Source organism: Oncorhynchus clarkii, chromosome 27 (genome assembly GCF_045791955.1).
Source record: "Oncorhynchus clarkii lewisi isolate Uvic-CL-2024 chromosome 27, UVic_Ocla_1.0, whole genome shotgun sequence".
In the NCBI taxonomy this organism is placed as follows: Eukaryota; Metazoa; Chordata; class Actinopteri; order Salmoniformes; family Salmonidae; genus Oncorhynchus; species Oncorhynchus clarkii.
Genome location: NC_092173.1, coordinates 7,807,157 through 7,834,680, shown reverse-complemented (window position 1 = coordinate 7,834,680; position 27,524 = coordinate 7,807,157). Strand labels below are relative to the sequence as shown.

Below are 27,524 nucleotides of genomic sequence, written 5' to 3'. Positions count from 1 at the left end.
CAGGGAACAGTAGTTATATTCATAACTGTATGTGCCCTTTCAGTTGGTCACTCGGTATAACATACTATGGGGATATACAATCCCGCGTCATGCCGGCTCAGAGAGTACCAAACTAGGAGGCCCACAGCAACCCATGCACACACAGGTTCCACCAGCTCCAAAAAAGTGGTTACAGAAGCCACCTTTTTCCCTAATAATTACCCAAGAAGCCTGAACTATCAGATCCCCATATAGGGAACCAGAACCTGCTGCAACATGGCTATGTGCACTGACATGCTGCCAATAGAACCCATGGTTCCAAGAACAATACTTACCTTGCAAGCCTGAAATAACAGAACTCTTGGTAAAGTGCACGGCAGCCCGAGGCTCAAACCCACAGGAAACCTGCAGTAACCTGGAAACTGTGTACTCGCGCTCTGCCACGGCAGCCCAAGGCTCAAACCCACAGGAAACTGTGGTAGCCCTGATAATACACACATTATGCCCTGGCACACCCCAAGGCACAAACCCACAGGGAACTGTTGTAACCCAGATAAATATGCAATCGCAACGCTGCCTAACACACTCCCGGACCCAGCCATAAGAACACTGAGCCACACTGGGAGCAGGTACATCCAAGTGATAAAACCTCATAAAAGTATGTGGGGGGAACCCCAACTCGCTGCAGCGCAGATATCACCAAATGATCATGCCACTGAACAATGCCAAGAAGTCGCAACACCTCTAGTGGAGTGAGCACACTCACCACTAAGCAACCCGTGTCCTTTGCTGTCATATTCCAGGGAGATCAATCCAATGAGAAAGATGCTGCTTAGAAAGCACCCTATCCCGAGGTGGATTACTAAAGAGACAAAAATCTGGTCACAAACGCAGATATCCATATACGTGTGTAAAGGGCGCACTGGACACAGGCCATGCAACCTCTGTTGTTCACTGGAAGCAAACGAAGGGTGTGAGAAAGGGAACAACTCAAGCCAGGGACCTGTAAAAGAGCACGCATGCTTCCCAGCCGATACGGTTCAGAAGAGTTCATGCATATATTATGACAACATTTTGCGATGTCTTTGTTCCTTTTGGACTTTGTTAAGTTTTTTTGGGCCATTCGGGCACACAACGTTTTCTTGAGACAAGCTAAAGTTGGTAGCCAAAGTCTAAGCCCTTTTGTCGGTGATTGGTAAACAGTAGGGATTCTTCAATAAAGTCTGTCATTCAACAAGAGACAACTCATTTATAAGCACATTTTTTCATTAAGAAATACTGCAGCAAAAATCTTAGATGTACAATTGCCTAGATCTCCTCGGCAAAAACTTCAAAATGAATGACAGATTTCTTATCATCTTAGATTAATTCTGACTGTGTTGAGGATAAGTGTATACTGGCTATGGCGTCTCAAAATGAACAAACCGTACTATTGGTGCTTTTCTAGTTTTTTTTAAACAGTCTTTTTAAGGGAGTATGCGAGCCCACTCGTTTGTTTCACCTAGCCTAGTTTGGTTGGGCCACAGCCAAACTGAAGCATGCTGACGCCTTAAAACATAGGCATAACCTTGGGAGCAAAAGCAGCATTAGGATATAACATCACTTTGGAGTTGCCAGGTGTGAACTCCAAACAGGAAGGCTGGACTGATGGCATGTGGCGATCCCCAACACGCTTGTTCAACGGCAAGGCCATGAGCAGAGCAGTCTTCTTGGAAAGAACATGCAGGTCCACAATCTCCAATGGTTCAAACAGAGGCTCACATAGAGCGTACAGGACCAAAGCCAGGTCCCAGGTCGCTTTTCGGGAACCGCTCCACCAATTACTGCTCTACCAACTGAGCTACACTGGACTACAACTCTGAAGAGTCTAACCGCCCACTTCCATGCCAGTCGGAAGATCTTAGGACAGTTCGATAAGGGGAACCATGGGTTGTTAGCAACACTTGGTGGAGACTAGAGATCCTGACTGCCAATGTGTCCAGCCGTCTTGTCAAGTGGTCTTATGGCTTGGGGGTAGAAGCTGTTCAGGGTGCTGTTAGCTCCAGACTTGGTGCACTGGTACCGCTTGCTGTGCAGTAGCAGAGAGAACAGTCTATGGCTTGGGTGGCTGGAGTCTGAACATTTTCGGGGGTTCTTCCTCTGACACTGTCTGGTATAGAGGTCCTGGATGGCAGGGAGCTCGGCCCCAGTGATGTACTAGGCTATACTTATCACCCTCTGTAGCACCTTGTGGTCGGGTGCAGTTGCCGTACCAAGATGTGATGCAGCCAGTCAAGAGGCTCTAGCTCTGGCGTAGCTGTAGAACTTTGAAGATCTGTGGGCCCATGCCAAATATTTTCAGCCTCCTGAGGAGGAGGTGCTGTTGTGCCCTCTTCATAACTGTTTGGGTGTGTGAGGACCATGTTAATTCCTTAATGATGTGGACACTGAGGAACTTTGCTGGTGATTGTCTGTGGTCTATTGCACAATCAGATGTTCTGGGTAGGGCTGCAGAGGATGTGGACGGTTTTCGTTCTGACAAAGTATTTCCGGGTCTGTCTCCACATCAGACATCATGTCTTCAGTAGCCCCCGCAAATCGGTGCTTCTCTTCAGCAAGAGAGTTCAATTGACCGACTGGCCAGAGCCTGTTAAATTATAGGAGACAATAAGTTATTCTGCCCAATAAACAAACAGTCTTGAACATTGTCGAATCTCAAAAGTAATACAAAAAAAGAAAGAAACACACAAACTAAAAGCTAGTGGAACAAGTGTCAACTTTTCCAAATTCAGTACTTCATTTAAAATGTATGGATTGGTTTACATTTATTAACTAACCTGTCTCTGTCAACGCTGCATTCGCTTTTTGATGTCCCGTTCCTTTCAAGTGTCCGGGGAGTACGACGACTTATGCCGCTCTTTCAGTCCAATACCAATTTGCAGCTGTATCTGAGGAGTCAGTAGCTAGATTCCCGTCCAATTGGCAACAGATTTTCATGCGAAAAATCGAATGAAGAGAATATGCAAATATCCCCACCAGTGTTGTTTTCCCCACCCAATGTACTTGTTGCGGTTAAAAACAGTACGTAATGACGTAGTGCACACAATTGACTTTTTTTCATGTACTCTACCGTTCAAAAGTTTGGGGTCACTTAGAAATGTCATTTTTTTAATCCATTAAAAATAACATAAAATTGATCAAAAATACAGTGTAGACATTGTTCATGTTGTAAATGACTATTGTAGCTGGAAACGGCAGACTTTTTATGGAATATCTACATAGGCGTACAGAGGACCATTATCAGCATCCACCACTCCTGTGTTCCAATGGCATGTTGTTTTAGCTAATCCAAGTTTATAATTTTAAAAGGCTAATTGATGATTAGAAAACCCTTTTGCAATTATGTTAGCACAGCTGAAAACTGTTCTAATTAAAGAAGCAATAAAATTGGCTTTCTTTAGACTAGTTGAGTGTCTGGAGCATCAGCATTTGTGGGTTCGATTACAGGCTCAAAATAGCCAGAAACAAAGAATTTTCTTCTGAAATTTGTCAGTCTATTCTTGTTCTGAGAAATGAAGGCTATTCCATGCGAGAAATTGACAAGAAACTGAAGATCTTGTACAATACTGTGTACTACTCCCTTCACAAAACAGCGCAAACTGGCTCTAACCAGAATAGAAAGAGGAGTGGGAGGCCCCATTGCACAACTGAGCAAGAGGACAAGTACATTAGTATCTAGTTTGAGAAACAGATGCCTCACAAGTCCTCAATTGGCAGCTTCATTAAATTGTACCCGCAAAACACCAGTCTCAAGGTCAACAGTGAAGAGGCGACTCCGGGATGCTGGCCTTCTAGGCAGAGTTGTGAAGAAAAAGCCATATCTCAGACTGGCCAATAAAAATAAAATATTGAGATTGGCAAAAGAAAACAGACACCTGACAGAGGAACACTTCCTAAAAGGCCAGCATTCCGGAGTCGCCTCTTTGCTGTTGATGTTGAGACTGGTGTTTTGCGGGTACTGGAGCATGCACTCTCTCATGTTATCAGGGTTGATAGCATGACAAACCTGTCCAATTAATAGGGGATAACACAGAGGAGCATATGATGTTGCTTATACAACCCAGAGTCCTGTTTGAGGAGATGACAAACCCTTGTGTTAATAATTCTCTCACGGAAGAAAGGGATCATCCACCCACACATACATCACATAATCTGACAACGGTGGCGTAATGGACACAGCGCTTTGTGCCGTTCACTGGGAAGAGATCAGATTTGGGAGCTATTCAGGCCTTGAAAAGATGAGGTTGAATTAGGGGAATCTAATGCCCTCAGAATGCCTGTGGACGTTCTACACCAGTGCTTAATACAGACCATAGGTTTAAATACACAGCAATAATCAAGGAGAGCTAATTTAATACAGGATAATCACCATGGTTATCCACCATCACATGGAACAAACATTGGACATCATCACATCCTCCTTTTGAACACATAATGCCACCTGACCAGAAATACAAACATGGGCCCTTTGATGGATTGTCTGTAATATTAGTTTGGCTTATTTGGCTTTTGCTAAAGCTGTGAAAGAAAAATGCTGTAAAATATGTGTCTTGCTCTGACTACATGTTCAGAACATTTGAGACTTAGTTTTAATGCTGTAATGTTCCGTAAAAAAAAAAACATTTAAACTCAAAACAATGCTTTTGTAGCAGCCTTATCGCCCACCAATTAAATGTATACACGTATACAAATATGTTTCATGCAATGTTCTCAGCTCAGTAGTTTTCTCAAGCATGATGAACATGCATGTGTAGAAAAGCTTAACAGTGCTAACATGTCAGTTCAACAGAGCAAATTGAGCCGAATAGACTATTTTCAGGGCAAGCATGATCAAATGAGTGGAAAGACCGGTGTTTGTGTGTGTAAGAGAGAGTACTTTGAGCAGTGGTTGAATAAGTACCCAGTTGTCGTACTTGAGTAAAAGTAAAGACATCTTAATAGAAAATGACTCCAGTATAAGTGAAAGTAACCAAGTTAACTACTACTTGAGCAAAAGTCTGTACCCCAAATACCCTAAAAAATAATTTAAGTAATACTTTAAAGTATTTTTACTTAAGTACATTACACCACTGACTGTGAGTGTGTGTGCATGTGTGCGTGTGCGTGTGCGCGTGTGTGTGTATGGGTGTGCAGTTGAAGTCCACTCTAGAGCACAGTGAGTTTTTAGAAGAGGGGTAAAACAAGTCAGACCGTAAGCACTGTGTTCCCCATCCTTTCTACCCTCGCTCCAGGCCAAATCCAGCCACTTGTCATGTTCAGAGTGCATTTCCCTTCAACTGGTTAGGGGCTCATCAATAAAAGAGGACACACGTCCATTTTATTTCCTGTACGTTTTTTGTCAATGTTCTGAGAACATATTGAGGATGATATGGCTCAGTACAAGAGTAGGATACACAGAGAGACATTGACATGCGAAATCAGTGAGATTGGACTTTAAGTGGAGGGAAAGACTGGTGTGATTTAGAAAAGTCCATTGTTGTGTCTGTCACCTCATGAAGACGACCTTTCACCCTCAAGGACGTTTAGATGCACGGTTATAATCCCCCCAAAAAAATCTGTTTAGATCCGTGTCGGAAATTCATCAGTGTCAGTACTTTACACTTTTCATTTGGGGTAATATATCTGTGGGAAACTGGGTCAGCGCTTTTCGTTGTTTGTTTTGTCTATGCTTTCTGTCACGTTGACAGGTAAGACTACGGAACACCACACATTCGCCCCCAGGGCTCATCTCTTTTTAGCTGAAGCTGCATGAAACATACAATATTTATATTCCTCATTTCCTTATTTAACAATAAGTATGCCCAAGACTCCATTGTAGACCATGATGCCTTTTCTCTTACCGATGCTCTTACCTCTTAAATGATTCCACCACCTTGTTTTGAGGTGTACTACTAAAATGGGACAAACAGTAAAGTTCTGCAACTGATTACCTATCGCTCAGACAGATGTTACAGAGGGGAGAAACATCTGCTTGCTCTGCAGCCTCCCCCCCCCCCCCCCCTCTCTTCTCAGAAGGGGCTGTGGAGACAAGCCAGCAGAGAGTGCAATTTCATCTACACAACAGCACTTTAGAGATGGCTAATTGCACTGTAAAATGTCGGCTCTGTGTAAAAGGGCTTTCTCTGTACTGTGGCAAAGTGGGCTTGTTTTTGTGGATGTCAATGTATTTTTAACACCTGCCCCTCTCATACATGTATGACAGAGGTAGAAGGAGCTGTGATGACGCTGTTAACATGTGACAGTAGGGAGAGAGTTGGTCCGTTGTTTCCCAGCGGAGAATGTCATTACATAATTGGTACCTTGAATATTTTAGCTTCTTTTGTGACGGCATTCATAATTCATGTTAATGCAGGCGCAACACCCTGCTGGTTACATATACCAATTCCTTATTTTCCTTTCTCTCATCTTTTAATAGTTTTTTTTCTTCTCTCTCCCTCTTTTAAACACGACGCTGACTAAATATGAGTGTCAGATATTTACTAAATGCAATTACAACACAGCCTAATGTATCAAAAATAAAATACAAAATACTTTTGCAAAGTATTGTATTTAAATTAAAGATAAGTACGGTATCTTGTATTTTCAAAATACATGAGCAATTTCCCCCCTTAACCTGAACAACAGCAATGGTAACAAAAAATGTGTGACTTGCTATGACTGTGATGTGGTTGTTTATCTACTAGTTGAATGCACTGACTAAGTTGCTCTGGATGCAAAATGACCTAAATCTAAAAATGACCACATGGTATTATTATTCTAATTAGCTCCACCCCCAAACAAGACCACGTTTGAATGACTGGAGATGGGAAAAGATACATCAAAATGTATGCAAATAAATGACTAAATACATTTTTAAAATACAGAAAATACACTTTAAAGTAGTCCCAAAAAAAGAATGGACTATTTAAGTAAAATATCCCGTGCAGTTGTAAATTGAACAAATACATGTGTGAACACCAATGTTTTTTTTAAATATCAACTTATTTTAGAAATAGGCCCTATATCATTTTCTATCAGGACTGTTGAAAAGTATTTTGTATTTTGAAAATACAAAATACAGTTCTCTAGAGTATCTTGTTACAAAATACATTGGACTGTAGTTCACGCCAGTGAAATACAATTGACAAAATACTCAAGTTATTTAAATACGTACTTCAAATACAACAACATAAATACTGCCCATTTCTGATTAGTATGACCCCACACTTTCTCCAAGATGATCTCCCTTTATCCCCGGTTCACAGTCATTTCTCTGGTATTGGCTCCGAGGGCTCAGGTTGATGAAAGATCACCACAGGCTCTTTTCATGTGACTCCATCTCCTCTCAACTAAGTAATAGTGCATAAGATCACCCTTCTCTGAATGGAACAGAGTTTCACCTTATTTGTCCATCAGAGCCAAAGCCCACAGCAATTTGCATGTCAGGATGTCCATTGTGCATGTCAGGAGTCTATCGTGTCAACTGTCTTTGCAAGGCTTTATACATTAGTGGAATAATGATATTATTTGCAAAGGGGGGCGGCTGGGGGAAATGGTGACGTCAGATCGGCAGATCCAGGATTCGGACAGGGACCAGGTGGACTTTTGTCTGTTTTGGGCTTTAGATTCCCAAAGAGTTAGCTCTAAACGTAAATCATCATTGTAGACTGACCTTAATCTGTTTACTGAAATCCTACTGCTAAATTATAGACTCCCCTCTGTTCCTCTGCTCCCTTTGCCCCTCCCTCATATGCACGCACACACACACACACACACAGTCATGAGTCTCTCTGCACTGGTCCAATCACTGCTCAGTGCTGTCTGAGTCCAGCGCTCTCTTTTTAAATCCTCCTCTCTGTGGTGAATCAGCACTCGCAGCGCAGCCCTCCCGTGATACAGCAAGTGGTAGAGAAGTCTGCTGAAACAGCCTACAGTAGGTACTCCTGCTCTCTTCTTTTTCCCACTCTCCCCCCTCCTCAAATATTGTGTCGTCCCCATCACCCGTTCCCCTGGGTCGACCCTAGACTTTGTCTTTCGCTGTCCCTGCATCCTCTACACAACTCAACTTTATACTTTGCTTGTTTTGCTGACAGTGTGGTGTACGTGGTTCACAGTGTAGTTTCACTTGAAGCGGCTCTTGCGCTTCCAATCACTCTGCCTAGTGATTGTAATAGTGATTGTAATGCACATTGAAGAAAGAACACGTGGGCAGAGCATGTTTGGGACATGCTAAACAAAGTACGATTGATGCATGTCAATTGTGAATTGTTAAATGCATTTGGCAAGTTAATGGTGCATGGTTAAATGACCTAGGCTTTTAGCCTTCTAAGCTTGTAGACTAATGACCTGACTCTCATGACGGACTTTACATGGTGGTATTAACATGTAGGCTGATATAACTATCACTTTCATTTTTCGCTGGGTTGACAACGTTCCCATTTATGTCAGTCGTTTCTCTCCAGTGAGAGTGAATACGTGGTAAATGAATCATTAGACCAGGGATTGTGTGTTGACCTTGACATATTATTCTCTGAATTATTCTGACACATCGTTATGTCTTAAAATGTTTGGAATTAGAAGCATGACTTTGCATACAAAATGTAAACAAACAAGACCAATAGGTCACAACTGCTAGCTGTCTTACTCATTGATGTTGCGATACAATACGTAATAATGAGGATAGATCGATAGTTCAACTACAACCACGTATAGTTATTTCGGGCTCAGTCTTTACTACGAAAACAAAAAGGGAACTACAACCACTAAGATCTCTTAAAAGGCCATTCTTTATGGAGGTTTATGGAGATATATATTTGTTTTAAATCCCAGATTTTATTTTTTTCGTTCATTAGGAAATTCATCGCTTGTTAGTTCCTCACAAACAAGTGAAAGCAACAACAACAACAAAAAGTGTCTGGACACCTCATTTACTCAATTGTTTCCTTTTATTTTGGCAGTTACCTGTAGACTGGACGGAGAGGTATCGCTCGTGATAAAACATACATTTGGTTGTAAAAAAAGCAAACTTCTCCTTTCTCCTTCATACATTGCATTTTTAGTTCTTCCTCCCTGTCATCCCTATCTGGAGCACAACACTTGAATGGAGACAGATGATGAACCTCTGTGGTAAGAGATCACTTAAGTGCTTGCTATGCATACGTGAATACCTATGACGTTTGTGATGTTTTATAGATATGTTCCGTCATCCTTCACGCAGGCCTCCTCTGTGTGACCATGTGAGTTGATGTTTTCAATTCTCTGTCAGAAGATTGATATCTAAACCATCTGGATATTGAATTGTGGATATGGTCTTGGATATTATCTTCCATAATACAAATAATATTCCACTGCAAGAAAAGCCCATGTTTAGAACTTTCGCTAATTGACCGGTGAACTCGCACCCTGACCCCACTTCAGTGACAACGTCCGCAGACAACTCTTCCATCCAAACGCGGCAGGGCACATCACCTCTGGTTGCTTTTAAACTAAGTTGAGGAGTGGGCGGAAGTGTAAGGTCTTTAGGATCTTCGTGGTATGCATGGTGATTGGTAAATCCACATATTTTATTTTTATTTTTTTTATTTTACCTTTATTTTACTAGGCAAGTCAGTTAAGAACAAATTCTTATTTTCAATGACGGCCTAGGAACAGTGGGTTAACTGCCTGTTCAGGGGCAGAACGACAGATTTTGTACCTTGTCAGCTCGGGGATTTGAACTTGCAACCTTTCGGTTACAAGTCCAATGCTCTAACCACTAGGCTAGCACATGCATGGTTGGATTGACACCTTCAGAACTCTCCCTGGTACCGAAGCTGGTTATTAACTTTGCTGAAATTAGTTGCTATGAATATCCAGTGTCCTATTCTATATAGGGGGTCTGCATGTTGTGGAGTACAACCAGAGCTTTATTTGGGACCCAGATGTTTGTTGACTGTGATATACGTTTCAGTGGAAAGTTCTTATTATTTTTTTTAAATCACCTCAGTGGAACACGCTTTTGGCACACATTTCAGCACAGTTAAACACCTGACACCACCAACTGTAATCATTTGTCTGGTGAACAGTATTTGGAGAAAGGAAAAAACAATAACTCAAAGCTGGAGGCAGCTGGCCAGTTGATGTGTGTGTGATCGTCATGCTAAACAACACAGCCACGGGGCCTGTATGCTATTTACTTCAACATTTATCATCCCTGTCATGACACCACACTTCTCTGGTGGCTTTTACACCCGGCGTGGTCCTCCCGGGGTTTAATAGCACACTGAAATAAAACGGTGATGACATAATCAAAGACATGGTTGTTATTTAGCTGGGTTCTCCTCTCGTGCGGTGACAGGAAACAGAAGCCTGTCAGTTAGGCTCCCTTGCCTGCCAGTGAATGCTTGGCTCTTTTCCCATTGCCTTGTTAGAGAGTATTAATTACAACTCCTAACAGCGGTCGCTATCGATGAACCTCAAGTCTTAATTTGCTGCTTCCTTCTGTCTGTTTCAATGGGTTTCTCATTGGCCTCCAGGGAAAGGCGGAGCTCATTGTGAGCCAATCAAAGTAATTTGTCTCATTCCCTCACCGGGCCCGTGTCTCTGAGGTATTTCATAGTAGCTCAGGGCCTCAGACACATCCTCAATATTGAGACACATTGGGCAGTTTTCCATTAACCCATGTTTGTTCGACAAAACCCAGGTTTATTGCTACGTGTATTGGAAACGGTCGGATATAGGATACCCTTTCTATAGATCGACAACATTTGTATCTGTTTGACATGGGCGTATTTGTTTTGCCTAACTGTCTTTATTGCGACAAATGATGATGGAAATGAATTACGCTTGCCGAATACTTTAGAAGGCACAACATGGGGCAGGTCATCAAGTAATTACTGTATAAGCTCCACTTGACATTTAATTCTAAATGCCTACTGCTTGCAAAACAAAAATGTTTAACTATAAAATAGAAAATCTTTGCAATACAAGGATTGTCCTGTCTGTTCAAGAATGCCTGAATTTCTTCGCCTTGATTTTCTGGTTGGCTGGCAAGTTTCACCATCCAATTATTTCAGATCTACCGGCGTGAAAGTTTCACCATGGTACGGGCTAACCTAGGCGATATGATGTGGTGATGCGTTGGCACATGCAAATGATTAGAATATGTGTCAGTTATTGCATTCTATCCATGCATATCTGAGACATTAAACAGATAGGTGGGACGGCATACTGGCAGTCGCAAATGTATTAACGGGCAATTTGCCTAAATAGGTCATGGAAACACTTGAACCACGATGTCCAGCTGTTATAAATCGACATGATAACACTGAACAAAAATATGAATGTAACAAGGCAACAATTTCCCAAACTTGCTCAATGGGTGACATGTCTGGTGAGTATGCAGGCCATGGAAGATCGGGGTCATTTTCAACTTCCAGGAATTGTGTACAGGTCCTTGCGACACGGGGCTGTGCGTTATCATGCTGAAAGATGAGGTGATGGCGGCGGATGAATGGCACGACAATGGGCCTCAGGATCTCGTCACGGTATCTCTGTGCATTCAAATTGCCATCGATAAAATGCAGTTGTGTTCATTGTCCGTAACTTATGTCTGCCCGTACCATAACCCCACCGCCACCATGGGCCACTTTGTTCACAACATTAACATCAGCAAACCACACGACGCGACGCCACACATCCTCTCTGCCATCTGCCCGGTACAGTTGAAACTGACATTCATCTGTGAAGATCACACTTCTGCAGTGTGCCAGTGGCCATCCAAGGTGAGCATTTGCCCACTGTAGTTGGTTACCAAACTGCAGTCCGGTCAAGACCCTGGTGACGATGACCAGCACGCAGATGAGCTTCCCTGATACGGTTTCTGACAGTTTGACAACACTACACAACTTTAATTGCTGATCAATTGAAACTTTGTTTGACACCCAAGTTCTCCCTGATCACTCTTCCTGATAGGAGGTGTAGTGGAGCTAGACGGTGGTTCCTCCTGGTTCCTCTCACTTCTTATCAGTAGCAGATGGGAGGAAGAGAATGATGAACCTGTCCCTTCCTGATGGATCGAGTATGTCTCCATCTAGACCGGCGGTGCAATGAGGCGCGGGGACAGGGAACAGCTAAATGATTGGGCCATCACAGGGTGCAGTTGTCCCGTCTGGCTGGTCCTGCCATATGTTAGAGCAGGGTGGGCCAACTCAGACTTAGCTGATAAATGGATGTGCGTTTTAAGCTAGGCAAGGTGAAGAGGGGTGAAGAAGACAGAAAACACCAATAAGTACGTGGAGTGAAAACAAACCTGGCCGTGTCCTCCAAACAATCCTCCAAATGCACTATATATGCAAAAGTATGTGGACACCCCTTCAAATGAGTGGATTTGGCTATTTCAGCCACACTCATTGCTGTCAGGTGCATAAACTCGAGAACACAGCCATGCAATCTCCATAGCCTAACACTGGCAGAATAATGGCCAAACTGAAGAGCTTAGCGACTTGCATCGTCATAGGATGCCACCTTTCCAACAAGTCAGTTCGTCAAATTTCTGCCCTGCTAGAGCTGGCCCGGTCAACTGTAAATGCTGTTATTGTGAAGTGAAAATGTCTAGGAGCAAGAATGGCTCAGACGCAAAGTGGTGAGCCACACAAGCTCACAGAACGAGACCAACGATTGCTGAAGCGTGTAGCGCGCAAACATCGTCTGTCCTCAGTTGCAACACTCACTACCAAGTTCCAAACTGCCTCTGGAAGCAACGTCAGCACAAGAACTGTCCGTCAGGAGCATCATGAAATGGGTTTCCATGGCCGAGTAGCCACACACAAGGCTAAGGTCACCATGCACAATGTCAAGCGTCGGCTGGGGTGGTCTAAAGTTCTCTGCCATTGGCTCTGGAGCAGTGGAAATACGTTCTCTGGAGTGTTGAACCACGCTTCACCATCTGGCAGTCCGATGGACGTATCTGGGTTTGGCGGATGCCAGGAAAATGCTACATGCCCTAATGCATAGTGCCAACTGTAAAGTTTGGTGTAGGAGGAATAATGGTCTGGGGCTGTTGTTCATGGTTCAGGCTAGTTCCAGTGAAGGGAAATCTTAATGCTACAGCATACAATTACATTCTAGATGATTCTGTGCTTCCAACTTTGCGGTAACATTTTGGGGAAGGCACTTTCCTGTTTCAGCGTGGCAATTCCCCCGTGCACAAAGCGAGATCCATAAAGACATGTTTTGTCGAGATCGGTGTGGAAGAATTTGACTGGCCTGCACAGAGCCCTGACCTCAACCCCATCAAACACCTTTGGGATGAATTGGAACACCGAATCGCCCAACAACCTGACATCACTAATGCTCTTGTGGCTGAATGGAAGCAGGTCCAGCAATGTTCCAACAGCTAGTGGAAAGCCTTCCTAGAACAGTGGAGGCTGTTATAGCAGCGAAGGGGAGACCAACTCCATATTAATGCCCATGATTTTGGAATGAGATGTTTGACGAGCAGGTGTCCATATACTTTTGGTCATGTAGGGTAACAACAGAAAGTTATTTAGCTAGTTCTAAGCTGCACATTTGCAAGAATCACATCAACAAAGCCACAGCAAAAATATTCTTATTTTATTATTTATGGCCATGAAACTGCACCTTTAAACTTTTAATGGGTTTTAATTTTGAGTAGTATAGTTTGACTCAGTAAATTATTTGAGTAAAGCTTATATACAAACACTGGTGAGTCCCATAGGGGAGAGGGAGACAATGACTGACTGTGTTGGATAATATAGGTCATGCAGCTGTGATCGTTAGAATAGGACACAGGGTAGAAACCCCAAGAGTGACGAACCAGATGCTCTTGATTGTTCTTGTTCACAGCACTGAGGGTATTTCTGTTCACATCATACAGTTCACATTATACGTGGGATGTTCCCAAGTGTCTACATGTCACACTGATGTGTCTCGCTATTATACCCTTTAAAACACATTTAGTGTTCAGTACTTCAATAACTGAGTACTGGACCATTTTATCAACCTTATGATACCTGTTACCCTCCAGATGCTTTTTTTGGACACAGGGTTACAGAGCTGCTGTAAATAATGGGCTCTCTCTGATATGCTATTATGCTGGCCTTGATCCAAGTCATCTTTTCATCTCTCCTCTTTTCTTTTGTCCCTCAGCATTTTCCGGCTGTGAGTGGGGCCTTCATGGATTCCCCGTACAATGGCAACACGTCCCTCCAGACCTCCACCTCCAACCTCAACGCCAACTTCTCCCGGCCGACCGAGGCGGAAGAGGAGGGCAAGTACTCCAGCGACGCCATCTGGCTTTGGGTGGCCGTCATTGCAACCATCGGCAACATAGTAGTGGTAGCAGTGGTTTGCGCCTGTGCCTTCTAAGACCCGTTAGTTGCAAGCACACAGCCGAAACATCCCCCTTGACCCGTCTTTCCTCCACTTTAACCTATTCCCTGTATTAATTTTACTTTTGTAAGTGTCCATCCATAATATTAAAGCCAAGGCCCCGTTCTGAGGGTCAACTGAATATGATAGTGTAAATATAGGGACTGGCTTAACTGATGTTCTCTAGGACTAGGAATGAGAGAAACAATCCTCCGTAGTTACCATACTGTATCTTACCTTAAGCCTATGTCTCACACTGTAAAAAAATACATTCATGAGAAACGGTGAAGTGAGCAGATGTGGGCTGTGCCTTTTTATAATGAACATGGTAAATTAGTTAAGGAAGTGGGCAATACATAAAGCAGCTGAGTGAGCCTCCCTTCTGCTTACCACCAGAGGTCAGCCTAAAGGATTATGGAAGTGTACAGCTGTGAGATCCCCTCTGCCTGTGAACCTGAACAGAGCACCACACCATATATCTTTGTCTTGTTGATGTCATGTGACTGTTTGTCTGGAATGGATGTGTTGATGCTGCTGTCTTGGTCCAGTTCTCTCTTGAAAAATGTACTTTTTTTTTATCTCCACGAGACTAACCTGGTTAAATAAGGGGTGAAATAAATAATCAGCAGTTCTCGTTGTGGCTGGCCATCGTCTCGGAGACCAGTGGAGAGATATGTGACAGATGGTGGCTGGTAGTGGGGCAGAAGGGACAGCGGAGGGGCCCAGGGCAGGCTTGGCAGTGCCCCCAGTACCTGCTGTTCTTTCCTGTGACTGCTACACCGCTGCACTACCATTACTGCTCTGTCCTGTCCTCATCAGCCTGTCAGTGATAGAAATCTCCCCAAGCACTTTATAAAAACGCAATAAAGTGGGGAGTTTTCTTCCATTTTAACTGCATTGTTCTGCAGTGGCTGTAGACCTGTGCCAGTTTAACTATGCAGTGAAGGCATCCTATTGGGCACACACTGGTTGAATCAATGTTGTTTCCATGTCATTTCAATGAAACGACGTTGAACCAACATGGAATAGATGTTGATTTGCCGTCAGTGGGATAGCAGTGGCTAATGTTTATGAGTGAGGCAAATGTATAGAAACACAGTATCGCCCACAAGCCAAATGAGTGAATGAAGTTGTCAGCACAAATCAGATGTTATACCACCCCTGCTGACATTATCTGAAATCACTAAATCATTGAGCCGCCCACCATTACCAGACCACTGCTACAACAGCCTCACGCTGTTGAGCTAGCAGTCAAATGAGTTCTCTCGTCATAAGAAACCCCATTGCTGTTAACGCTAATTTTTTAGTTGCTGTGCCAGGCAGTCAGAATCTCACATTCGCCTCAGAATGTCTCTCAGTAGACTAGTGTGTGTAGGTGGCAGCAGCCCCAGTAGTTCTGTGCTGTGCTGTCTCCCATGCACCCAGTGGAGTCGGGCCACAGACTTGTCAAACAGCAGGGCTTTAATGAGATGTAATGCCTCTCTCTCTCTCTCTCTCTCTCTTTCCTAAAGCGAACACTGACCTCCCGTTGCGCTGTGGTGATCAGAACAGAGCTGATCCCTGCTGCACTCAGCTGCTCTGAACAAAGATAGTGCTTCAAGTGCATTTTTCGAGTGTGACTTCCTCATTTAATCAGCACTCATTGACAGAGAGAAAGGGGAAGGAGAGAGGAGCGGCGAAGAGGAGTGGCTGCATGGGAATTGATTTTTAACAGCCAACTTCCATGTCGTCTCTTTGAAATACAAAACTTTTTTTGAAGTTGAATGGAGAATTCCATTATTTTTTTATTGAAACCAACGAAGTGGAATAAAAAGTTTGAAAATGGAGAGATTTAGGATCAAAGGTCTGGCTGAGCCTTCACTTCACACAGCTAATTGCCCGGATCTCACTGTACAGTAGAGTTAATGAAAACAAGAGACCGATTCATCATGGCATCTCTGAGCGTTCCTTTTCAGGGTCCTTAGAGAGCTTAGCCAGAAACATGTGGGGACATTAATCTGTTGTCTGTTAAAATAAACAACAACAATCGCACTGAATGGGGTCTTCATAAGTAACTGCTGGCGATAACTCAAGATGACGCTAACAAGTTAGAATTATACATCCCCACTATATGTAGTTACCTTAATACTGTAACTATTCTGAAGCCAAATTCATATGGACTAGGTGAGGAATCCCAGTTAGCTATAATAGGAATTTCTTATATTCTTGTATCGGCTGTGTGCTTTGACATGGGACTGGTTAAGGCTCAGTTGCCCACTGTCTACGGCTCGAATTATGTGCCTGAACTGACTAACACAACTCCTACCCGTCAACTGCTTATTGACCATGGACGCCCCTTGACCACCATGGATGATGTTCCTCCTACACACCACAAAAGGTCATCACAGCCTCAAGCTCAGGTACCGTGTGAACCAGTTTGCAATGTCACTTAGGCGCGCGTTTCACCCGACACAGATTAATAAGGCTAATCCTGGACAAAAATAAATCAATTATATGGAGATTCTCTATTGAGCGTACTGTTTTATTCCAGGACTAGGCTTAATCTGTGTCCGAGAAACTGCCCCTTACTGTTTAAGATTTGTTTTTAATTACCGCCTCCATGTAAAAAAGGGAATTGTTGCGCTATACATTATGCATCTGCCTGTTAAAGGGAATAGTTATTTTTTAGTATTGGGTAACTTGGAGTGATGCTTCATTCATAATCATATTTGTTTGATGTACCGTGTTTCTTTATTTCTATAAGTCAACATTACTTCAGTCTTACTAAGTCTACACTACATATTGAGTTGAAACATTCCATTTAAGCATGTCATTTCCTTATTTGTTCTAATGGACGAGTCTCTTCACTGTGTTAACTGAGAGCGTGTGTCGACTTGCGATCATGTCTCCTCTACCGTATGGCATGATAAATGTCGCATTTATATAGAAGTACTACTATGGCAATACTCATGGAGACCCTGCCAGTTACAGCTGTTTAATGGGGGAGACGTGGCCATGGAGTGCTCCCTCCACCAACAGATGCATTTCACCACGTTTGACTTCCTCCCTCCCTAGGCCCAGAGGGGACTGAAGTCTGCTTAATCACACCCCATAGAGCATTCCATCCTCCTTCTCCTTTCCCCTATGTTCTCTCTCCTTCCATCCATGCAGAGCACCAGACCGTGCTTTCTGCATTGGCACTGGCCTCTGACCCGAGGCAGGGCACCTCATGCCCACATGCCTCTTCCTTCCCAGGCAACAAGAAATAGTCCGGTCGTTGCTGGGTGAAATGGACAAGTCACTCCTACGAGAGGAGAACTGTAAGAGCAAGGAGCAGCTGGGTATATAAGCGAACACACACACACACACACACACACACAATGTAAATGTACCTTTCTATAACATGGTTGTGATGCCAATGCTATGATGTCATTATGTGCTCTCAGGGTTTGTATTTTGTTCTTATCTTTCAATACATTGTAAATGTTTTACACCATTTTCTCATCATAGTTATAGTTAGCAAATTATAACATTTATAGGGGCCATTTAATGTTGCGCTAGATTAGGCAAGCTTCAGTTTTGGATTCTGTTCAGTCTATCGCTTCATCTATTCAGTCTGTATCGGTGAAACATTACAGATTGTGTGATAGAAATGTAAAGGTAATTGAGCTGACATAATGTAGAGTTTACCAAGAATGCAGTCTCCACTAACGTGGGAACATTGCCTTTACATGTCAATCCCGATGTAACTCTGCACTTCTGCAATAAAGATTGAATAGAGCCCTGAGGCTAATATTCGATCCAATTATACTAGTTATAATTTAGCTTGAATTAATAAGCACTGTATTGCTGAATGTCATACTGTAGTTATTCACTCACACTCAAACATGCTGAGGTATAGCCCTAGACTTTTGCGTAAATATGCTCCCCCAAACTAACTTGGGAGCTCTATAATTCATAAGAATCCTAACAATTTGTAAATTTTTAAATGCTTTTGAATCCAACATTTCACATATCACGATATACCCATGTATAAATTGACCAATGACCTAGCGGGGTAATGAAAATATAGTCAGACTTCAGTGGGTGTTTCTATATGTTGTTGCCACGGGAACACCCATCCATAGATCACCTCACTTTTTGTGGTGTTCTCTGGCTCTGGGTCCTCATCAGACACTAAGCTTCCCAGCTCTCTTCCTCTGCAGAGTGTTGCATTACCCAACAAGGCTTTGCTGCATGTTTGTTAAGTCGGAGATATGAGAACGCTTCTTGACTTTAATGCTGCCGGACATCATGTCCCTTCTCTGCTGATTCACAGCGGCTCCCCTAACCCGATGGCTCGTTTTGTGTTTGTCTCTGCAGACTCCCAGGAATTTTCCATCCTTCCTCGGCCTCCAGGAATATATATGCTAATTAAAGCTGACTTCCTATATCCTGAGTACAGCAGAGACAGTATGGTTGGCTAGGGACTGTGACTTTATTAAAGCACCCAGAGGAAACCCATAAAGACTACATGGAGGCTGGGGGGAATATTGTGTATAGGTGGGACTTGAGAGGTGACAGTAACAGACATCATATTTATGACTTCAACAAATGATACCATATCGTATTCAAGGTTACTTGTAGTTAACTTGATTTGGAATGTGCTGTGACTCATGACACTCAAAGGACCTAGAAAGTGAAACCACACTATGTCCATCCTCCTGGAACCCTGTATGTCTTTGTTTTGAAATGGATTTCTGACAGCGATTCACATACTCATTGCAATGAATGGATGGATATTTATCGACTTCCTTGACTCTGAAGACTTGGATTCTACATTTCTGTGCATCCAGTTGCAGTGTTGTACGTTCTGATACCTCCCTGTGGGTGTCAGGGTTACTGCTATGAAATACTGATTAACAGAAAGGCTGTTGGCTAAATACAGGAGCTGTATTAGTTCAATTAATTCACAATGCTAATTCACAAAAGCTTTCTATAACAATTACTTCATACAAAATACTGCACAGAGTCATGTCACTGCAACTGTTTTAAATTACATTTCTAGAGGGGGTCTTGACTTGTCTTGACTTTCCATAAATGTATGACCTACTTTGAAAAGATATCTTTAAAAAAAACAGGAAATCTAACATTTGGGGGTTTTCTTTTAATTTCAGTATGTGTATAAGCATGGTTGCAGTGTACAGTATAAACACGAGGGGGGTGTTATTGACACCATTTATATTTTTAACATGATATTTGAGGCTCATTATTATTTTGTTCCCATGCTAGATGAACCAAAACCTGCGCGCACACGCATTGTGAAACGTGGCTTGCATTACAGGTGCCAGGATTCAATACCGTATAAGGATAATGGATGTGTACGCGTCAGTAAATTAGACCAGCTCTGTTGTTCATTTGCTCCTCACTACCAGTAGTCCCAACATCCAGGCCGCGTGTGCATGCTCATTGCAAAGACGTCTTAATATGCAAAACACTTAGACACTTAGATGACAGTTCGAACCAGGATAATTTTCTTGTCTTTTCGAATTTCTGTTGTGATATTTTGATTTAGTATGAGCTTACTGAGCTTGCTTGCATGTATTGTGTTTACTTCCGTCCCGACATATTGTTAGTCGACAACTCTGCAAGCTGCGTTCCAGTAAGGAATAAATCATGTAATAATCATGACATTATGGAATATTGATTGGAGGATTCATTACTTGGTACATGGAGAAATATGTAGAACTAAATGTGGAATATTTTTTTGTCAACTTTTTATTGATCATGTACATATTTCCAATGTTTTAGCAATTGTCAGTGCAGAAACATCGCTGCCAAAGTCTTGATGCATTTTTTTTACACACTCTTGCAAGTGAACAGAAAAGCTTAGAAGTAAACATGTTTTTACCTACATAATAAAATCTATGTCGTCTGTTAACCTCATGTTTTACCATCCTGTTTAATTCAATTAAAGTGATAAGAATGTGAAAATGATGGGTCGTCCTGTCAGGTTATTCCTCATTTGCATGTGAATGAATAATATTGTGCTATCACAAATCTGTCAGTGTCCTGCTCATATGGGGTTGAATCTGCAGTGGACTAATTTCATCCTTTGAACAAATGTCCCTGCACAGCCACACTCATGTGGCCTTCTAGAGACAATGCCCCTTGCAAGAAGATAGACTCAAATTGGACTATTATACTGTAATACAACATTTACAGTTGAAGTCGGAAGTTTACATACACCTTAGCCAAATACATTTAAACTCAGTTTTTCACAATTCCTGACATTTAATCCTGGTAAAAATTTCTTGACTTAGGTCAGTTAAGATCACCACTTTATTTTAATAATGTGAAACGTCAGAATAATAGTAGAGAGAATTATTTATTTCAGCTTTTATTTGCTTTATCACATTCCCAGTGGGTCAGAAGTTTACATACACTCAATTAGTATTTGGTAGCATTTCCTTTAAATTGTTTAACTTGGGTCAAAAGTTTCGGTAGACTTCCACAAGCTTCCCACAATAAGTTGGGTGAATTTTGGCCCATTCCTCCTGACAGAGCTGGTGTAACTGAGTCAGGTTTGTAGGCCTCCTTGCTCGAACATGCTTTTTCAGTTCTGCCTACACATTTTCTATGGGATTGAGGTCAGGGCTTTTTGATGACTACTCCAATACCTTGACTTTGTTGTCCTTAAGCCATTTTGCCACAACTTTGGAAGTATGCTTGGGGCCATTGTCCATTTGGAAGACCCATTTGCGACCAAGCTTTAACTGATGTCTTGAGATGTTGCTTCAATATATCCACAAAAATGTCTTACCTCGTGATGCCATCTATTTTGTTAAGTGCACCAGTCCCTTCTGCAGCAATGCACCCCCACAACATGATGCTGCCACCCCCGTGCTTCACGGTTGGGATGGTGCTCAGCTTGCAAGCATCCCCCTTTTTCCTCCAAACATAATGATGGTCATTATGGCCAAACAGTTATATTTTTGTTTCATCAGACCAGAGGACATTTCTCCAAAAAGTCTGATCTTTGTCCCCATGTGCATTTGCAAACCGTAGTCTGGCCTTTTTTATGGCGGTTTTGGAGCAGTGGCTTCTTCCTTGCTGAGCGGCCTTTCAGGTTATGTCGATATAGGACTCGTTTTACTGTGGATATAGATACTTTTGTACCTGTTTCCTCCAGCATCTTCACAAGGTCCTTTGCTGTTGTTCTGGGATGGATTTGCACTTTTCCCACCAAAGTACGTTCATCTCTAGGAGACAGAAGGCATCTCCTTCCTGAGCGGTATGACGGCTGCGTGGTCCCATGGTGTTTATACTTGGGTACTATTGCTTGTACAGATGAACGTGGTACCTTTAGGCGTTTGGAAATTGCTCCCAAGGATGAACCAGACTTGTGGAGTTCTACCATTTTCTTCCTGCAGTCTTGGCTGATTTCTTTTGCTTTTCCCATGATGTCAAGCAAAGAGGCACTGAGTTTGAAGGTAGGCCTTGAAATACATCCACAGGTATACCTCCAATTGACTCAAATGATGTCAATTAGCCTATCCGAAGCTTCTAAAGCCATGACATATTTTCCAAGCTGTTTAAAGGAAAGTCAACTTAGTGTATGTAAACTTCTGACCCACTGGAATTGTGATAGATTATTTCACTTATAATTCACTCTGTCTGTAAACAATTGTTGGAAAAATTACTTGTGTCACGCACAAAGAAGATGTTCTAACCAACTTGCCAAAACTGTAGTTTATTAACAAGAAATTTGTGGAGTGGTTGAAAAACTAGTTTTAATGACTCCAACCTAAGTGTATGTAAACTTCTGACTTCAGCTGTATGTGGCTCTTCTATCTCTCATATTTACAATTAAAATGAGAATCAATTAGTGTCAGTAGCAATTTGACTGAAGCTTATATCCTGGGCTTTTTGAGGGACATTTAAGCATTTAAAAAAAAATGTTTTTATCTGAGAGCAACTGGGGTGAACCACGAGGTAAAAGCACTAATCCACCTGACGTTTTAGAGCTGGAACAACCTTGGATTGTGGGAACTAACTTTACTTGGCTGATGTATTACATAATATGTCAGGAAATTGGCTTACATAGGAATTAGGAATATTAATACCAAACGTATTGGTGTCAGCCTGACTGTCAGTCCGCTGTGGAAAACCAGTAAAATCTTTAAGATAAAGGCTGCAATTATTTGTTAACGTTTTGATAGGTAGTAAGAAAGTACAGAGTGTATATTACATTTTAAATGCATGCTTGGATCGTTTTATAGTACGGTGGGCAGTTGATGTGTATACGTAAGACACACTGGGTGTGTTTTGTACAGTTCAGGATGTTTGGGCTCCAGGCAATCCATGATAAGCCATCTGTAGCCATGCCACATATGTGTCTTTGGGGAGAGAATACACACACATTGGGAGTACCCCTCTCTGTTAGCCCACTGGGCATTCTAAAGCTTAACAAAACATGTTAATTTGCTGCCATCCCAATGATGTCACAGCAATTTACTGAGAATAGGGTGCTATCCTCCACTTCCTCAATACAGTCTCCACTGGTCCACAATGAAATATCAATCCTTTATTGATTTTAACACTGAAAGATGCCTTGATTTTCAGGTCAGATTATCTGGAATGCTACACAAACACAGTAAAACCACATGTGGCTAAAGTGTACAATCGCTAGAGCCAGGTTTGAACCCCTGTCGGAGGTACCCCTGAATTCGCTACATTGATGTCAGAAGTGGGATGGTGCCTGGGAGGCCATCGGAGAGGCGTGTTCACGAGAGGGAATTGGTATAGAGAAGTGTGGGGACTCTAAAGCATAATACAGTCATCTCATACCCTTTTTCACCACTTTTGTTCAAATGATGGAATTGCATAACAATCAAGCAGTCACTGTTTATAAAACCAACATATCACATAAGAAATTATGCTTAGTGATGCTAAACTAAAGGGTGGATTTGGCTGTGTATCATTCTGAAAGAGCAGCATGGTATACTGGTTACCCCTGAACGACCCCAGACGCTCATCACTTTCCTGGGCGATCCGAATGCACCCTCTCCCACTCCTTGACTCACCCTGTCTGGCTCTTAGGTTGGAGATAGAGGGAAGCGTCAGAGCATGAAATGCACTGCTCCAGCGTTGTCTCCGAAGTTAATGGATACTCAACCCTGAGATGGTAATCTGAGGCAGGCAGGCAAGGAGAGAAAGAGGGCGAGTGGGAACTGGCGTTAGCAAGATATACACTGAGTGTACAAAACATTAGGGGCACCTTCCTAATATTGAGTTGTACCGCCTTTTGCCCTCAGAACAGCCTCAGTTCATCAGGGCATGGACTCTACAAGGTGTCAAAAGCGTCCCACAGGGATGCTGGCTCATGTTGACTCCAATGCTTCCCACAGTTGTGTCAAGTTGTCTGGATGTCCTTTGGTTGGTGGACCATTCTTGACACACACAGGAAACTGTTGAGCGTGAAAAACCCAGCAGTGTTGCAGTTCTTGACACAAACCTGTCGCCTGGCATCTACTACCATATCCCGTTCAAAGGCACTTAAATATTTTGTCTTGCCCATTCACCCTCAATGTTACACACACAATCCATGTCCCAACTATCTCAAGGCTTAAAAATCCTTCTTTAAACTGTCTCCTCCCCTTCAATCTACACTGATTGAAATGGATTTAACAAGTGACATCAAAAATGGATCATAGCATTCACCTGGTCTATGTCATGGAAAGAGCAGCTGTTTTTAATGTTTTGTACACTCAGTACAAAACACTTACACTACACAAAACACTTACAATATACCACAGTTTCCAGAGAAAGAAGTATAGCAAGTTTATGTTGAATTACTACGGGGTAAACTTAGATCCAAGATGTGTTTATAAGTTATCAACCTTAGATTGGACTCACAGGTTATCTATCACATAACATACATTGGCTGTAGTTGTATCTGCCCTCCAGGACATCTACAGCACCCGGTGTCACAGGCAGGCCAAGAAGATCATCAAGGACCTATTAGCTGGCTATCACCCGTTTCTTCTACCCTGCACCTTAGTGACTGCTGCCTTCAGAAAATTCAAAATTGATTTCGTAGATTGATTTCCTCATCCATCTACACGCACATACCTCATAATGACAAAGTGAAAACATGTTTTCAGAAATATTAGTGAATTTATTGGCAGCGATTACAGCTGTGAGTCTTTCTGGGTAAGTCTCTAAGAGCTTTCCACACCTAGATGGTGCAACATTTTCCCCTTATTTGATTACAAATATTTGCCCCTTATTTGTATAAAAATTATTCAAGCTCTGTTAAATTGCTTGTTGATAATTGCTAGACAACGATTTTCAGGTCTTGCCATATTTTCAAGCAGATTTAAGTCAAAACTATAACTCTGCCACCCAGGAACATTCACTGTCTACTTGGTAAGCAACTCCAGTCTAGATTTGGTCTTGCGTTTTAGGTTACTGTCCTGCTAAAAGGTGAATGAATCTCCCAGTGTCTGGTGGAAAGCAAACTGAACCAGGTTTTCCTATTGGATTTTGCCTGTGCCTGTGCCTATCCTGAAAAACTCCCCAGTCCTTAACGATTACAAGCACACCCATAACATGATGCAGCCACCACTATGATTGAAAATATGGAGTGGTACTCAATAATATGTGGTATTGGATTTGGCCCAAACATAATGCTTTTGTATTCAGGACAAAAAGTAAATTGCTTTGCCACATTGTCTGTAGAGCTCCGAGAAAGGAATATGTCGAGGCACAGATCTGTGGAAGGGTACCCAAAGAATTATGCAGTATTGAAGTTCCCGAAGAACACAGTGGCCTCCATAAAACTTAAATGAAAGTAGTTTGGAACCACCAAGACTCTTTCCAGAGCTGCAAACTGAGCAATCAGGGGTGAAGGGCCTTGGTCAGGGAGGTGACCAAGAACCCGATGGTGACGCTGACAGAGCGCCAGAGTTTTTCTGTGGAGATGGGAGAACCTTCCAGAAGGACAACCATCTCTGCAGCACTTCACCAAACAGGCCTTTATGGTAGAGTGGCCAGACAGAAGCCACTCCTCAGTAAAAGGCACATGACAGCTTGCTTGGAGTTTGTCAAAAGGCACCTAAAGGACTCTCAGACCATGAGGAACAAGATTATCTGGTCTCATGAAACCAAGATTGAACTCTTTGGCCTGAAAGCCAAGCGTCACGTTGGAGGAAACCTGGCACCATCACTATGGTGAAGCATGGTGGTGGCAGCATCATGATGTGGGGATGCTTTTCAGAAGCAGGGACTGGGAGACATCTTTCGAGGGAAAGATTAACGGAGCAAAGTACAGAGAGATCCTTGATGAAAACCTGTATATATATATATATATATATATATTCACACACTACCGTTCAAGAATTTGGGGTCACTTAGAAATGTCCTTGTTTTTTAAAGAAAAGCTACTTTTTGTCCATTACAATAACATCACATTGATCAGAAATACAGTGTAGACCTTGAAACAGCAGACTTTTTATGGAATATCTACATAGGCGTACAGAGGACCTTTATCAACAACCATCACTCCTGTGTTCCAATGGCACGTTGTCTTTGCTAATCCAAGTCGATCATTTTAAAAGGCTAATTGATCATTAGAAAACCCTTTTGCAATTATGTTAGCACAGCTGAAAACTGTTGTGTGATTAAAGGAGCAAAATAACTGACCTTTAGACTAGTTGAGTATCTGGAGCATCAGCATTTGTGGGTTCGATTACAAGCTCAAAATGGCCAGAAACAACTGGCAGCTTCATTAAATAGTACCGGCAAAACTCCAGTCTCAACTTCAACAGTGAAGAGGCGACCACTGGATGCTAGCCTTCTAGGCAGAGTTGCGAAGAAAAAGCCATATCTCAGACTGGCCAACCCCTCTTTTACACTGCTGCTACTCTCTGTTTATTATCTTTGCGTAGTCACTTTAACTATACATTAATGTACATATTACCTCAATTATCCTGACTAACCGGTGCCCCTGCAAATTGGCTACCTGGACTATCTGCATTGTGTCCCGCCACCCCCCACCCGCCAACCCCTCTTTTATGCTGCTGCTCCTCTCTGTTTATCATATATGCAAAGTCACTATACCAACATGTACATATTGCCTCAATTAGCCTGACTAACCGGTGCCTGTATATAGCCTCACTACTGTTATAGCCTCGCTACTGTATATAGCCTCGCTACTGTTATTTTCACTGTCTTTTTACAGTTGTTTTTTTTCTTTACTTATCTATTGTTCACCTAATACCTATATTTTACTTAAAATGTGCACTGTTGGTTAGGGCCTGTAAGTAAACATTTCACTGTAAGGTCTACACCTTAAAATGGCACCGGAAGAAATGGCAGCAGTTTTACGGGCGCCCAACCAATTGTGCTATTATGTGTTTTTTTTGTGCTATTATGTGGGCGTTGTCATTTATTTTGTACATAATGTTTCTACAACCGTATCTTACGGCAAAAAGAGCTTCGGGATATCAGGACAGCGATCACTCACCTCGGATTAGACAAAGAGTTTTTCTTCAACAAGCAGGAAGCACAGGACATTTTCCAAACACCCGAAAGGGCCAACATCCCCGTTATTTGCAAGAGGGGGAGACGCGGGTATAGAGGACACAGAGCGGGATGCCTCGTGAGGACCTTCAGAAGGCAAATGGGAAAGCTGCTGTTACCGTCAATATTACTCGTCAACGTGCAATCATTGGACAATAAATTAGACGATCTCGAATATCCTACCAACGGGACATCAAAAACTGTAATATCCTATGTCTCACAGAATCGTGGCTGAATGACGACATGGATATTCAGCTAGCAGGATATAGGCTGCACCAGCAAGATAGAACAGCACACTCCGTCCGGTAAGACGAGGGGGGGGGGGGGGGGGGGGGGGGGGGGGGTCTGTGCATATTTGTAAACAGCAGCTGGTGCACGAAATCTCTACATTTTGCTCGCCTGAAGTAGAGTATATTGTGATAAATTACAGGCCACACTACTTGCCTAGAGAGTTTTCAGCTGTATAAGACCGCACTCAGTCAGCTGTATAAGGAAATAAGCAAACAGGAAACCACTCACCCAGAGGCAGCGCTACTAGTAGCCGGAGACTTTAATGCAGGGAAACTTAAATCAGTTCTACCCAATTTCTATCAACATGTTAAATGTGCAACCAG

The 27,524-nt window shown here is 42.5% G+C and overlaps 1 protein-coding gene across 1 annotated transcript in view; it reads left to right on the top strand.

The window, feature by feature from the left end:
- Positions 1-19,393, top strand: part of LOC139386297 (uncharacterized protein C14orf132) — a 34,298-nt gene extending 14,905 nt beyond the window's left edge. The window contains exons 2-3 of the mRNA XM_071131797.1: positions 14,146-16,766; positions 18,709-19,393. Coding sequence (XP_070987898.1) covers positions 14,146-14,364 — 219 coding nt within the window. The 3' untranslated portion in view covers positions 14,365-16,766; positions 18,709-19,393. The remainder of the gene's footprint in view (positions 1-14,145; positions 16,767-18,708) is intronic.
- The last annotated feature ends 8,131 nt before the right edge of the window (positions 19,394-27,524 follow it).